Source organism: Manacus candei, unplaced genomic scaffold (assembly GCF_025592945.1).
Source record: "Manacus candei isolate 608988 ecotype Guabito, Panama unplaced genomic scaffold, ASM2559294v1 h1tg000078l, whole genome shotgun sequence".
NCBI classification, from domain to species: domain Eukaryota; kingdom Metazoa; phylum Chordata; class Aves; order Passeriformes; family Pipridae; genus Manacus; species Manacus candei.
The window spans coordinates 3,007,527-3,023,417 of NW_026138126.1; the positions used below are offsets into that span (position 1 = coordinate 3,007,527).

The 15,891-nt window shown below is 39.9% G+C and overlaps 1 protein-coding gene across 3 annotated transcripts in view; it reads left to right on the plus strand.

The window, feature by feature from the left end:
* Window positions 1-15,891, plus strand: part of SPPL2B (signal peptide peptidase like 2B) — a 30,716-nt gene that overhangs the window by 5,982 nt on the left and 8,843 nt on the right. The window contains exons 1-14 of one of the 3 annotated variants that reach the window (XM_051810656.1): window positions 1,535-1,796; window positions 2,216-2,335; window positions 4,491-4,673; window positions 5,368-5,457; window positions 5,784-5,923; window positions 6,759-6,901; window positions 7,729-7,825; window positions 7,987-8,103; window positions 9,522-9,603; window positions 10,378-10,452; window positions 10,587-10,649; window positions 11,527-11,626; window positions 12,458-12,535; window positions 14,822-14,982. In XM_051810656.1, the coding sequence (XP_051666616.1) occupies window positions 2,234-2,335; window positions 4,491-4,673; window positions 5,368-5,457; window positions 5,784-5,923; window positions 6,759-6,901; window positions 7,729-7,825; window positions 7,987-8,103; window positions 9,522-9,603; window positions 10,378-10,452; window positions 10,587-10,649; window positions 11,527-11,626; window positions 12,458-12,535; window positions 14,822-14,982 (1,431 nt within the window). In that variant the 5' untranslated portion in view covers window positions 1,535-1,796; window positions 2,216-2,233. Of the gene's footprint in view, window positions 1-1,534; window positions 1,797-2,215; window positions 2,336-4,490; window positions 4,674-5,367; window positions 5,458-5,783; window positions 5,924-6,758; window positions 6,902-7,728; window positions 7,826-7,986; window positions 8,104-9,521; window positions 9,604-10,377; window positions 10,453-10,586; window positions 10,650-11,526; window positions 11,627-12,457; window positions 12,536-14,821; window positions 15,051-15,891 lie in introns of those variants that run through there. The other 2 variants (XM_051810655.1, XM_051810654.1) reach the window with 2 other exon arrangements.

Below are 15,891 nucleotides of genomic sequence, written 5' to 3' on the forward strand. Positions count from 1 at the left end.
GCATCTCGGTGTCTTTTTGTCTGAAACATTAAAAGCTTTTTGCAGCAGCTGGTCAGAGCTTAAATTGAATTCTTAAGGTGTTGGTTCAAACCTGAGCAGATGGTCACAGAATGCATGTGAGCAGACTTGGTACCGAGGAACTGATGTTTGGTATTTTGTATGAAGTAAAGAGTTCTTAACTTACACTGTTTCAATGAGTGGAGATGGTGCCTGACACTCCTTCCAAGACAGAGCCTGCAATCCCAGCCTTGCTGCCCCAAGGAGCACAGAAGTGTCCCCCAGAACTCAATGGTGACTTGGCTGATGTTAAAATGACACTCTGAATGCCTTCTTGTTCCAGCCAGGACAAGAGCCTCTTGTCAGAGGGAGAAGCATCACAAGGGACCCATTTGTCATTTAGAAATGGGCAGCAGGGTTTGTTTCAGGGTCCTTAGAACAGTAAGAACAGACCTCATGACACACTTTGTGTTTCTTCAACACCTTCTGAGGGTGGGGAGGATTTACAATTATTTTGGCTCAATTAATATGAGAATGAAGTTAAAAGCAGCACGTTTTGCAGTTAGATGTAGTTTGAGCACTTTGCTGAACAAGCAGAGTACACACAGTGCAGTGTATCACAACTGTGAAGATGCCTAAAACTGGTATATTTACTCCATGTTAATATGTTTCCTTTTCTCCGTAGTCCTTGTTCTCTTTCTCCAAATTCCTACAGGATTATGTTCTCTTACTTCAGTTTCCAGGAGTTTTTCAGGAGGATTGTGACATTTACATGATGCAAAAGGTGACTGACCTCCTTATAAAAACAAGCATGACGTTCTATGGCATCAAATATCTTTGTTTAATCATCTACCTAGTTGTGGCCTCTTCCAGTCTCTTCCAATTCACTGTGGGGACAGAGTGAGAAACACAGAAGGCCTTGACACTGTGCACAGTGTTCAGCAATAACTAAAACATTAGTTTGTTATCAGTGTTGGTTTGGGCACAAATCTAAACCACTGCACCATACCAGCTGCTGTGAAGAAAATTAACTCCATTCCAGCCAGACACAGGCCTCTAATTATAAATCCTAGATATGTAATCTTCAGTACTTATAGCATATATTGTTGGAGTTTTGACAACAGTGACTGCTGGTCGCTGAAGCAGGAATAAATAATTGCAGTATGTAGATTTGAGAGTCTACATGTGCTACCTAGGACAGAAAAAGAGCTGCTGCTGCTGTGGGGTCTTATCACATCTACAGCAAAGGTGTCCAAGGTTGAGTTTTGGTGTGATGTGAATCTAGAGTTGATTGTTACTTTAGGCTGTACTTTCAAGAGTTGTTAAGGGCCAGGCCTCTTATTCATAGAATCATAGAATAGTTTGGCTGCTAAAGGACCTTAGACATCATCTACTCCCAGGCCCCTGACATGGGGTGGGCTAGACCAGGCTGTTCAAAGCTATATCCACCCTGGTCTTGAACACTTCCAGGGGTGGGGCAACCACAGCTTCTCTGGGCAACCAGAGAAGGTTGCCGGGGCCTCACCACCCTCAGAGTAAAGAATTCCTTCCCAATATCCCATCTAACCCTGCCTCTGTCACTGGGAAGCCACTCCCCCTTGTCCTGTCCCTCCATCCCTTGTCCCCAGTCCCTCTCCAGCTCTCCTGGAGCCCCTTTAGGCCCTGCAAGGGGCTCTCAGGTCTCCCTGGAGCTTTCTCTTCTCCAGGTGAACCCCCCCAGCTCTCCCAGCCTGGCTGCAGAGCAGAGGGGCTCCAGCCCTGGAGCATCTCCATGGACTGCTCTGAACTTGCTCCAACAGGTCTGTGTCCTGGAAGCCCCAGAGCTGAGCACAGTACTCCAAGTCTCATGTGTGTTCCACAGTACTCCAGCTTCTTTCCCTTGCTCTGGTTATATCCATGTATGCACCAGTCTGGCTGTGTTGTTTGTGGTTGGGGTTTTTGGTTTCTTTTGTTGGGTTTTTTTAAAACACATACATTTGATTCTTTGACCAGTTGCTGTGTAGGGGGGAATCTGCCTAATGTATCTTGAAGTCTTTCTTTGAAGCATGATGGAAATGATAACAAATTCCACTGTACTCCTTGCACAGATACAGAAACTTTGTAGAATCTTTTCTTAAAGAAATAGAAAGCAGGCCAGTCAACAGCAAGTTATGTCCATCACTTCTGCTATTTTATGTGACTTAAAATTCTCATGGTGAAATTTTTGTTATGTTTTCAGGTGTACTGCGAGTATGGGATGGTACATGTCCTTTCAGAGAAGGGGAGCAGCAAAGGAAAAGACTACTGTATCCTCTTCAACTCTCAGTGGGCCCATTTGCCACATGATCTGGGTAAAGCTGTAAGTACCTAGCTAAGTAATGACAGAAGAATGCACTCAAAATGCCTTTGTTTCAAGGAAACTTGTAATTTCTTACTTGGATTAGTAGAATTTGAAGCAACTGCTTTGTTTGCTCTTACTTAGAAAATATTTTTATCTGTTAAGATCACTCTAGGCAGTACTAAGATAGCAATATTCATTTCCAGGCAGAGGTAATGACTATTACTGGTTCAAAACAAAAATCTTCCAACACTGTGATCAATGAAATGAAAATGATGCATAGCTGGGGTTGGAAAGGAGTTTTTGTATATCAACATGATACGAGAAGATACCACGTGGCTTTGTTAATGTACTGAACTGTGAGCTTTAGTGCTTTCTTAGTGATTCATAGTTTTGTCAAGTGTAAGATTAAGTAGTCACAAACTGTGTCAAGCTTTTGCTGCATTATCCAAATCTGTGTGAGCTGACAATTGGGTCAGTTCTTTATTCTGTGAGGAGGAGTTACTGTCACTGGGTGATGAAATCAGCAAATGCACTTTGATGAGCTACTAATAGAGGAGGATGTAGTTGACTGATACTTGGTTCATTGTATTCCTTGATTTACCAGTTGAGTGCCCCACAGAATTATTAGTGTTCCTTACTGATGTATAATCAAGTCTTAATTACTGTGATGAGTTTATTGCAACTGCAGGTCAGTCCCCAGATACATCAATAGCTGCCTTTGCCTTGTGCAGACCCAGCTGATGAACTCTTGCCCTTGCCCTCACTGTGTAACATGAAGCAGCACTTACATGACAGACTTGTATTTATGAGGGTTGGGGACTGTACTGTAAACATCTCGTTTCAATCAGTCTCATAAAAATTCACTGGAAATATCTTTCAGTAGCTCTGCAGGAGCCAACCTAGTCCAGAATAGCTTGCAGAGACACTTCCCCATACACTTGGGTTGGGTATGCTGGATCCCTTGCATATCTCTGTTTCCTTCCTCAGTTCTCTCTTGCTTTTCCCTTCTTTCACATTCTTCCTCCTTCTCCTTCCCTACTCCAGCAGTTCAATTCATTAACTGAGGTGGTGCAGTGCACCAGCCTGAGCTCACTCTGCATTTGTGTTCTGCTCTGATAGAGTGATAAGCTTACCTGAAACTTGGACAACCAGGAAGTGTGTGCAGAGAATTTTACTGTCTCTAAAGTAGGAGTCAGGTTGGAAACAGCAGTTTTCTGAATAAGCCTGGAGCTACCAACAGCCTGGTGCTTACCTTCCCCTCCTAAAACCAGAGAGTCTGTCACACAGGTATTTTATCATGTACCTGTGGGTTTCTAATACAGAGTGTTCCATCTGCCAGTTTTTCAGTTTAAAACTTTACCCTGACACTTCCCAAACCTAACAACTCACCTCCAGTGAGGACTGAGACCTGCTTCTCTTAGCACAACTCAGGTATTGATAGATAATTTTCAGTTTTCAGATGACTTGCAAACAGAACTGGGCAAAGATGCTGGTGGTTGTTTAGATTTTGCAAGGAACAATTTGTGCCAGTGTTACTTCTAAAAGTGAAGTGACTTTGGGATGTTCCTGTTTAAACACACCAGACTGGATGTCTTTGGGTCTCAGGAGGGTTAAAACTAAGAATTGGGGCAGGCTTGCAATATCTGTGGATCACAAGCAGTGAGAGAAGCAGCCTAGAATCCAGTATTTAAGTACTTGGGATACAAAATCTCAGCTCACTGAATATGGTAGGTTTCAACGTGGAAGTTTATTTTTGTTGCCTGTGCATTTGTACTTTCCCCCAGCCTGTGTTTCAGTTTCTAGCTGTTCATACCCTCCCTCATCCCAGCCTGCCACTCTGCCACCCCAGCAATCATAACACTTTGCTTTACTTCTCCCACATCTTGGTTGCAGGCAGCAGAGCAGCAGTGGTGCTGAAGAAAACAAATGCAAGTGCAGATCATAACCCAAATTTTATTACCAGTAGACTTCTGCACAATAAGGTGAAGCAAGGCAGGACCCAACATGATAGAGAGGGCAGCACTGTTTTGTGTTTCTCTGAGAATACTCAAATCACTCCATTACTAAAAAGTTTTAAATTACCCTTTAGAAACTCTGTGGTTCCTACTCTTCTTTTATAATTTTGTTATATAGATATATACATGTGTGTGTTTAACTGATTTTTTTTTTTCAGTCACTTCTGCAACTCCAGGATCAGACAGCATCTGTTTTGTGTTCTCCTTCTGATGTACCTGATGGGGGATTTAATAATCAAATCCCCATGGTGATGAGAGGAAATTGCACCTTCTATGAGAAAGTGAGGCTTGCTCAGATAAATGGAGCTCGTGGGCTGCTGATTGTTAGTAGGGAGAGACTGGTGAGTCTCTTTTTATCTTTCTATGTTGCTGATACTCCTCTGATGTTAGATATTGTCTTGTGCACATTGCTGGTATTTAATGCTTCTCTTTAAAATAAATAATGTGTGTGTATTCTGCCTGTGTGTACATTGCATAATTATGTCTGGAAGTCATACATCTGAAGGAATAATAAATGAAACAACAAGAGGCACTCACTTAAGCAGGAAGAGTCTGCACAGAGCTCATGTGATATTCAAGTCAAGAGCTCAGTATTACTGTTATTCCATGTGAAATACTGAAATCAAAGGAGGAGGTTGGTTTCTTGACTCTGTTGTACTACCACACTGAATCTGGTGCTTTAGATTCAGCTGGAGCATCACCAGCATGTGTTTTGTAAAATTAGTAGTTTTGAAAATAAAATTAGTAGGTTTGAGTACAATCAGTACTAGAGGCACACATCAGCCCTAAAACCATGACCCTGATGTGCAAAAGATACTCCTTGAATTTTGGTTGCTGCATTTTGCTGTTGCAGTCCTTAATGACTTCTGTTTTACTGGGAACAGTCATACATTTTGACCTTGAGTTTTTGCTGTCATTATGTTCCTTTCTAGAACATTTTTCAAATTGGCAGAAACAGAACTTGCAAGTTTAACCCTTTTTAAGCAGTAGAATTATTAGCAGAAATATTCTTACCTCCTCTGAACTGTCTTTCAGGTTCCTCCTGGGGGAAACAGGAGTCAGTATGAAGAGATTGATATTCCTGTGGCTCTGCTCAGCTATACTGACATGTTAGATATTGGCAAGGTAAACTTGATGCTAAATGCTCTCATTTAGATTATCTCATGTAAGAGATAATATTATCTCATGTAGGAAGCTGTACTCATGAAGATTGCATTATTGGGTTTTGAAAAAAATGCAGATCTCTTGGGAGGTTATTTCTCATCTTTGGAATAAAATCAAAATGGAGCCTGGTGCTGGAAATAAATATCACTAATAGCAGAGCCAATAGATTACTGCTAAGTGTTTATAATAAAACATGATTCTGAGCCTGCTTAGTGAAAATTAAATAAGAGAACCTTTGCTAAGGTAGCTTTTTGGATGTCCTTCACAACTCATATTTACCTCCACAGAGTTTTGGTAGCTCAGTGAAAGGGGCAATGTATGCACCAAATGAGCCTGTGCTGGACTACAACATGGTGATTATCTTTGTCATGGCTGTGGGGACTGTTGCAATTGGAGGCTACTGGGCAGGAAGCAGAGATGTGAAAAAGTGAGTACCTGGAATTCAGCACGTCAGTTTTCTTGTATTTTTCGTAGAAAAAAAGAAAAATTCTGGTGGTTATGTGAAGATCACCTGGCAGGTCTGCTAGTGAGGTTTAGAGACTGACTGTGTAACCAGAATGGGAAAATACTGATGTGATGTTTGAAAGGCCCTGAGTCTTCTATTGACTTGGTCACTGTAGGAAATCATTACAGTAAAAATTGCATGTAGAGTGTTTTAGTATTTTGCCATGTCAAAAGGCCAAACCTTTGAAAAGCTCAAAAAAAGAAAGTTATAAAGTAATAGGCTTCCTGTTGGGCTTTTGCAAAATTCCACCAGAAAAATATCTTGTTAAAAAAAAAAACCAAACCTGCTTTTACTGGTATAATGCAAACCAAATTGATTAGGTGGCTAACATATGCTATGTTTGTTATGAATCTTTTAATGGAATTTTATGGTTACTTTTTCCCAGAAAGGGGGGCTGGAGGAGGAGGTGACTGTGTCATGCTTATTTCTAGCACTGGCATAACCTCACTTAAGGATTTCTTCTGAAGTCAGCCAACTGTTCTGTGGTAATTTTCAGGATTCAATTGAGTTCTTGGTGAATGAAAATAACACTCTGGATAAACTAATGCAGCAGTTACTGGTTTGTGCACTGTGTTATATCTGTTGTTCACACATCCACAGAAAATGTGGTGTTCCACTGACTTGAGTGGGAGTCAAAGCAGGCACTGGTGTCGTGACATGTTTTCCAACCTCACATATTTCTTACTGAAGATTCAGCACCCTTGTGTATTTTGTAGCAGAAGGAATGTGCTCACTGTAGCCACTGTTACTCTTTCAGGAGGTACATGAAGCACAAACGTGACGATGGGACAGAGAAACACGACGATGAAACGGTGGATGTGACCCCAATCATGATCTGTGTGTTTGTGGTGATGTGCTGCTCAATGCTCGTCCTGCTTTATTTCTTCTATGACCACTTAGGTACTCCTGAGGCTGTATTTGTATTGGTACATTTTCAGTATCACGAGGCTGTCATCGTTTAAAGAGCATTTTTACTGTGAAAATAATTATGAAATTTCCGTCTTCTGTCATGTTTCTTCATCCCAATATGATTTAAAACCCTGTAAGAAAACCCACTGGGTAGATTTCTACTTTTAGTGAGGCTGGATTAGGTGATCATAGAGCTTCTTTCAAACATTAAAGTCCATTAAGTAGATACAGACTTAGTATATTCCACCTTCTGTTCTTGTGTTCTCAAACCTATTCTTGTCTCTCTGTTCAATTTGAAGTCAAGTTATGGGATCCAGGATCAATTTTTTTTATCTTTATAAAGATGATAAATTTCTATTAATCATTTATTAAACTGTTTGACAAAAATCCATGAGAGCCTAATGCACTGGAACTGCCACCCCCATATTTCTGAGGAAGTAGTGGGATGTGCATCCCATCTGAATTAATTAATTTTGCTACTGAGTGATGTTAAGAGTTCCCTTATAGTGCTCCTGTATAAAGAAAAGATAAACACTTCACTATAGGTTGCCTTTTTAGGCTTATGACTTACTTTAAGAATATTAGCACAGAGGTTTTGATTTGTTGAAAGAGGTATTGCATAAAGTACACCTGAGTAAAAGGAGCTAGAATTAGATAGTCAAAGAGCATAAATCTAATCAAGAATTTACCTTTCACTGCTTAAATGTTAGCCTTATTTCTCATTTAGGCTTATTGACTGTTCTTTATTCAGCCAAGATATGAAAAAAAAGGATCTCTTGCATCATCCAACTTGGACTGAGTACTTTTTTTTTCCCCAGTCTATGTTATTATAGGGATATTCTGCCTGGCTGCCTCAATTGGTCTCTACAGTTGTCTGTCTCCCTTTGTAAGAAGATTCCCCTTGGGAAAGTGCAGGTATGTGGCAACTTCTAAATTTTTAACAGGTAAACTTTAGCAGGTAAACAAAATACTGTTTGGTAGGTGTGGGATTTACAAGGGCTTCATACTTCAAAATGTTTATAAAGAAAGAGGGTAACTACACAGCCAACTGTAGCTTTCCTGTGCTTTGTTTTCAGAATCCCAGACAACAACTTGCCTTATTTTCACAAACGTCCCCAGGTCCGGATGCTGCTCTTGGCAGTATTTTGTATCTCTGTCAGTGTGGTCTGGGGAGTCTTCAGAAATGAAGATCAGTAAGTGTGCATTTTATTTTCTGTGCTAAAAATTGTGATATGCTTTATAGTATAAGTAACTGACATCTACACAAGCCTAAATGCATCCAGAATTTAGGAGTGACAGGTAGAAATTCTTAGTTGTTCCTCATGTGCTTCACCTTTTTCTTGTTGGTTTAATTACAGAAAACTGCCTCTTGTTAAGTTTAATTTCTCTGAGTCCCAGTCAGTATTCTGAGCTCTTTGACATCAGACAGCTTCTCAGAAGGGGAATGGAAAGTTGGACACAACTTGTCTAACTTATTTCTTCATGAGAATAAGAGCTGGGAAGATTGTGAGATCTGTAGTTTCTTTCAGCTGTCTGGTGTTAGTCAGTAATTCTCTACAGCCAGCATTGCTGCTGTACCTAACTGTACCATGTGCTTAGCAGTTTTGTTAGAGGTGGATATTTTATGATGTGTTGTGGTTTGGGTTTGATTTGGGGTTTTTACCTCTTACCTCACTCCCAGATGGTCCAGTCTCCCCATATATACAGGATGTGTTCATCTTCTTGGTCCCTCTGTCAGGGATTCAGCATTGGAAGTGAAATACTGGCTTGTGTTTCTGCTGGTGATTCCAAAGATATCTGGCTTGTGCCTTGAATGCCAATTACTGCATTTGTGCAGTCCATGTTCTGTGTGGATCATTCAGTGACAGAATTCAAATCCAAGAAGCATCAACCCTGAAACACCTTTTAGAGAGATAAGTGTCAGGCTGAGGAGCACAGAAGTGCTATAGAGATATCTCAAGCTGTGATATTTGGGATTAAGAAATCCCATTTTTTGCCTCAAAGCTGGAGTGGACCTGAGTGTCTCCTGCACAAACCTCCATCAGCAAGTGCACAGGGATTGATCACAACAGAATAATCTCTCATCTGCACCTAGACCCTAGCCATTTTAGGGGAAAGGGTTGCCTCAGATCCTGCTTCTCTTTGATCCTAACAGTGGAGAGTAAAGCAAAGAGCTCTTCTGTGCTGCAAAGTACCATCAAAAACCAGCTGTAGATTTGCCTCAGCACACAAGAGTTCTGAGGCCCCAGCACCTCCTGTTTTGGTATCCAGTGACCTCATGAGGCCAGTTTTCAATCCACCTCACTGCTCCTTCAGCTTGTACTTCATCAGTCTCTCCACGAGGATCTTTTGGAAGATTCTCAGTAGAAAGATTTATTGAAGTCTACACTGACAGTGTCCCACCCACCTTCCCTCCTCTCCCAGTCACTTCTGTGTGGAAGGTTATCAGGTTGATCAAGCACAACTTCCCATTTGCAAATGCACACTGATAACAACATTGATTTCAAGCAAGCACTTTGAATAAAGTTCTTTTTTTGTCCCAAGCAGGTCCTTAGGCTTGGTCTGCCTTTCCTACTGTTTCCCACAAAACTGTTGCTCTCCTCTTTTTAAGGTGGGCCTGGGTTCTGCAAGATGCTTTAGGAATTGCTTTCTGTCTTTACATGTTGAAAACAATTCGCCTGCCTACGTTTAAGGTATGAAAGTTAAACAGATGTAAAGAGAGGATATTTGCATGTATGAACAGAGCAGTCACTTATAATGGTGTGCATTGGCTTGGAAATGCACTTAACATTCATATGCAGCTGGGAAAAGAGGGATGTAATGAATATGATGTAGACCAATAATTGGCATGTGATTGTTCTGTAGAGTGTTGGCCAGTAAATCACACACCACCCACTCATTTGTGGATTTTGTTTTGATGGGGGGGGTTGTTTGTTTTTATTGGTTTTTTTGTTTGTTTGTTTTCCATTTGACACACAATTAATGCATCATTCTGCTGTTTTTTTTCAAATCTTTCTGAACTTAGTATCCTCAGACAAAAATCAGTATTAGTCATTTAATTGTCCCTTAAGCAGCTCTTCAAACTCTGCTTCAAGGTATCTTCACCTATAAATTTGTATAAACTGGCAGCATATAGGTGGGGAGTGTTTCAAGCTGTGCCTGGCATCCTCCAGTGCAGAACTGCTTCATATTTCCTGGCAAACTGAAAAGGCACCATTTGCAGATTTTACATGATAAAGAATTTTAGGGACTAAAATGTAATTTTGTGTCCAAGAATTACTTGTTTTTATATGGTGCATGTGAGACCAAATTCCTCCATCTAAAAGATTCAGGAATTATGAAAAATATATGGGTGACTTACTTTACTCTTTGTTAGCTTTTTCCTTGAGCAGTCTGCTAATTATTAATTCTTTGCTGTTTATTAGTGCATAGTGTGTAAATACCAAGTATCTTGTCTCTTCCTTCAGGGTTGTACCTTGCTCCTGCTGGTCCTTTTTGTGTATGATGTATTCTTTGTATTTATCACACCTTTTTTAACAAAGGTAAGTAAAATACTTCTGTGTTGGCTGCTGCCCACAGAGCAGAGTGTAACGACCTGTTTCTCTGTGTGTTCCCTGCATGATCCCAGAGCTGCTGAGTGAAAAGCTGATTTACAATTTTCCCCTTTTTAATTTAGACTGGGGAGAGTATAATGGTGGAGGTGGCTGCAGGCCCATCGGATTCTGCCACTCATGAGAAGGTACTGCATGTAGTCTGAAAATCTAAAAGTCTAAAAACTAACTTCCAACTATTACACTTCTAACTTTCCTAAAATTCAAAGACCAGAAAGCTGGAGATGCCAGTCTGAAAAGAACTTAATGTGGGAATTAAGTGCTCCTGAGCACTTATTTTGAGGGGGGCAAGGCAGGCTTGTAGTGGTTCATCACACCAGCTTTGGTTTTCCTTTGTCTTTCTTTAAAAGGCTTTCAGTCTAAGGAAGCTGGTTAGCTCAGCTTCACAAAAACCTGGCCACAGAATGAATTGTATAAAACAATAATGAAAGTACAAGCAGATAGGATTATTTTGATACTAATATAAGAAATGAAAAAATAACATAAAGGTTTCTTTAGTGTACTGTAATAAAGAGAATTGCAATGGACCTTGGCATACTATGCTTCAGCATTGCAAATTGTGTAATAAAGAGGAATAAATTGTGTAATAAATAACTGGGAGGCAAGGGAAAAATCTTTAAAGTGATTTGAAAAATGTGCTTTTTAAAATTATTCATGTCTTTGCTCTTGTGAGACTTTTATTGCAAGCAGATGAATAACTGTATAAATGGTTATTTCTTATGCTTGTAGCAGCTTACCTAAATTTTTTACATTCCTGCAGTTAAAGCAGAGTTGATACCCTACTGCATGTGAGGATTTTGAAATTAATATAGTGTATTTCATCACTCTTATCTTATGCATTTTGTTAGATGTCAGTAATATTGTATGTCATATGAATGTAAAAAAAGATACATTTGCTGTATTCGAAGCCTGCAGTTTGAGTACAACAGGAACAAGTTCTGGAAGGTGGTGCCACTGTATAGAGAAAATGGCTTTTTATCAGACATGTGTCTCTCTCATTCTAAGCTCCCAATGGTCCTGAAGGTTCCACGACTGAATTCCTCACCACTGGCTCTGTGTGACAGGCCTTTTTCTCTGCTAGGATTTGGAGACATTTTAGTTCCAGGTATTGTTTAGCAGGTTAAGAATTTTACTTGTTACACTGTCATATTAGTTTGTTCCTCTTGTACTTCTGATTCAAGTGGAAAGTTTGATTTGACTATTATAAACCTGATAAATTTGTGAGTAGAGCTTCCTTTTTTTTCTGCACTATTCACCTTCTCAATAAGAAATTAAATTAATTTTATGGTTCGCTTTCACGTGCAGTGATGTCAACAAATATAGAGAAATTGCAAGAGTTGATTTAGCAACTGATTTTATGCTATAAAAACATCTTTAATAGTCTGGTGATAAAGGAAATTATTTGTCCATTTGCACATTGTTTCAGTACACACATCTGACCATTCAAACCTTCCTAATTTTGTTAGTGATACTATATTCAGTGTTTCTACCCCACCTTCTCTGAAATTTGATTTTAGATAGTATGTAGAAGAACACCTGGCATCACTGCAGGTGAAAACAAGTATACACCTTCTGGCTTTCAGATTTCTTCTGGGAAATCAACTGTTTATTTTCTTGTATTTTGGGAAATATAATGAACAAAATCTTGTTGTGAACACTGTATTTTTAGTAAGGATCAGATGATGTTTTTTATCTATGAACTATGTATTTGAAGCTATTAATTTTTACTATTGGAGTGCTTTTGTTGTACTGGACTGGACTTGTGCTATCATATAACTGGTTTGTAAGTTGTGCTGTCATGGTGTTTAAACACAGGGTTCCAAGGAAGTGTTGGGGGGAAAAAATTCTTCAAAGGTCCCAGCTGGTTTGATGATTTTGCATATCTTAGTGTGTGACTATAGGTTGATACATGTTTAACTGTTCTTTCCTTTCCTAGGCTTACTGGTAGCCTATTGCCATAGATTTGATATTCAGGTGCAGTCATCCAGAGTCTATTTTGTAGCCTGCACAATAGGTATGTACCACAGTGACACCTGAATGCAAGACCTAAAGGAGTTGCTTCCTCTTGAAAGCATGTCCTCAATCTTGCATGGCATGATTTTACCCTTCTCCTTTTATTATTAAACAGGAATATTTTAGCAAAGTGCTTTCAAGGCTAGATCTTCCAGCACAAAACCAGCTGGTGTGGCTTTCCTGAGCTGTTCTGTCTGCCATGTGTAAGGGGAGCTTCTTGTTACCATGGCTCCAAAGGGTCTCACTAGAACCCTTGCAGCTCCACTATCTTTACATGTGCCCACCTCTGCTCATCCTGGTTTCTTGATTCATGAATCTTTTGAGTTTATGGTGCGTGAGAATTCAGGTTCAGGGACATCGTCCTTTGACTTTGCTCTTAATTTTTTGTATATTCTAAAAACCCATGAGCTGTGATGCAGGGAATTGTATTGTATTATGATGACTATAACATATCTACATTAGTTTTCTTCCTTAGTTTGTAGAATCCACAGAGTTAAATGCCATGGGTGTAAATACACCTGATGAATAGGATCTGACAGGTTCCTCTTGGCTTTCTTACAACACACTTTTGCCAGCAAAGACTTCCAATGCTTGCAATTAATGTGGTGAAAAATTTTCATGAACAACTGCTGTAGAAATTCTTTGGAAAAAATACCTAGGTCATGGAGACTCCTAGCAGGGTTAGAGAGATGTTTTTATTTCAGTGGTCCAAGTCATTTCCTCTCATACATAATTAAACTGTTGTCTTACCTGGTATTTTCAAAATTATATCATTTGCAGAAAACGATAGAAAATGTTGTATTGATAAAGAGTCAGCAGTGTGGTATTGCAGCACTGAAAAGGGCTCAGTTAGCAAGGTGGAGTCATCAGTTATGAGAGAAATGATTATTCCTCTCAATTTGTCATTTAAGACTGAATCTTAACCAGGATCCCTGGTGCCAGACAGTCATTGACATACTGGAGTAAATCCAGTGGAGACCTTCAAGATGGCAGAGGGCTGGAGCACATGGTTGTGAAAGAAGAGAAGGCAAAAATAAGAAAAGAAGAGATTCTGTTGCTGTCCCACAACTGCCTAATGGGAGGCTGCAGAGAGGACAGAGAGACTTTTCTTACAGGTGTGCAGATAAGATGTGAGGCAATGGACATAAGTCACAATAAAAATTATTTTAACTGGATTTAAGGAACTCTCAATAGTAACAGAATGTGCTCTGAAAAAAAAACATTTTCAAGAACTGTAAAGAGTTATTGAGTATTCTAATCACAGAATCATTTAGGTTGGAAAAGCTCTCTAAGATCATCAGGTCCAGCTGTTAACCCAGCACTGCCAGGGCCAGCACTAACCATGTCCCCAAGTGCCACATCTACACAGCTTTTCAATCCCTGCAGGGACAGTGACTCCACCACTGCCCTGGCCAGCCTGTGCCAGTGCTGCACAACCCTTTGGGGGAGGAAATTCTGGCCAATATCCAAACTAAACCTCCCCTGGCACAGCTGGAGGCTGTTTCCTCCCATCCTTTCACTTGTTCCCTGGGAGCAGAGCCCGACCCCCACCTGGTTCCTCCCTCCTGTCAGGGAGTTGCAGAGCAAGAAGGTCCCTCCTGAGCCTCCTTTTCTCCAGGCTGAGCCTCCCCAGCTCCCTCAGCTGCTCCTCATCAGACTTGTGCTCCAGACCCATCCCCAGCTCCGTTGCCCTTCCCTGGACTGGCTTCAGCCCCTCAATGTCTTTCTTCACCTGTTTTCTTGAATAAAAATCAGTTGGATTAACTTCATTGTTTTGAAAATGTAATTGAAAATAATTACAATATGGGATCCACGCTGCTCGTGTTCTACTAAATAAATTTTGCCACATTTATGCAGAAATTAAATAGAAAGTAATAACAAATTATACAGCTTGCTGGTTTTTTTTTTATTTTAGCAGTGTGGCAGGATAGTAAAGCCAACCAAAAGAGAAGCACATAATCATGGTCAAAATATTTGTCTATATCTGCTGAATTCATAAATACAATATGAGGTGCAATACTTCATTTGTTTATTTTTGCCTAGGGTAATGCTTTAACCACACACTATGAACTAGGCCAATCACACTACTTTCACAACATATTATTATCAATAGAAAGACTGTAGTAATTCCAGTTTTCCATTCTGTAAATAATGCTTCCCTCTAAAGGGGCCTGAAAAAATATTACTTGAAAAAAGTTAATGCTCCTCTAGCTAATTATTTAGTTGTCCTTGAGCAAAGCTACATCCGAATAACTGGGGGTTTTTTGCTGGGTTTGTTTTCTTGCAGCCTATGGCATAGGCCTTCTTGTGACCTTTGTTGCCTTGGCACTGATGCAGATGGGCCAGCCTGCTCTCCTCTACTTAGTGCCCTGCACTCTCCTCACCAGCTTCGCAGTGGCCCTTTGGAGAAGGGAACTTGCCATGTTCTGGACGGGCAGCGGCTTTGCGGTGAATACCAGTTTGATATGAGTGTCTTCAGGAAATACTAATGTTATAAAAACCTAACTAGCATTAAAGTTGAGTAAAGTATTGCAGTATTATCACACAAGCACAAAGGTTTTTGGTTTTGCTCCATTGTTTGCTTTTTTAACATAGTTTTTTTTCTTGCCTCAGCGAGGTTTTTTTCTGGTTTTTAGGATGTTTATGGCCACTTGAATCTGGCTGGTGAAAAGTAAAGCAGACCTTGTCTATCCTTCTTGATTCTGTCATGATTTTACTTGTTTGATCTCTGTTGAAAGTATCGCTGGTAGTAAAAGATTACAATATTATATAAAATATAATGGTTTTTAATACTATATAAAACATATCCTTGAAATATTTTTTTCATAGCCTACTGTTTATGGAGGTAGAAATGTAGTTCAGTACAGTTAATTATCACTTTGTTTCACTGTGATACAAGTGAAAGTAACTTGACTCAGAAAGGAATAATTTCTGTCATGATGCATGATTTTAGTTTTTGAATAATTACTTGAAGGCCAAATCTATTAAGCTAGTGGTTCACCCCAGTTAGTTTTACTTTGTTATTGAACTGTTTGTGATAACCTTTACAAGTTTCCTCCAGACAACTGAATTTAATTGTTGGAGAAATATTTGAGATCATCTAAAATGTAATGTAAAAGTCGCCAGTTATTTATCACTGACATTAAAGGTGGGCAGAACCAGAGTGGCCAAGGACCAAGTGCTGTTTGCCTGTTGCTGCCTAATCAGCAGAGCACATCTGAAACTGGTGAGGAACAATCAGGCAGAAAGCAAACACTTTTCTGGAAAGAAAAAAATCCCCTGGTGCCCTGTAAAACCCAAAGGATAACTGTGTGCATGTGTCCACTGCTGGAGAATGATAACAGAGATGATGGACCT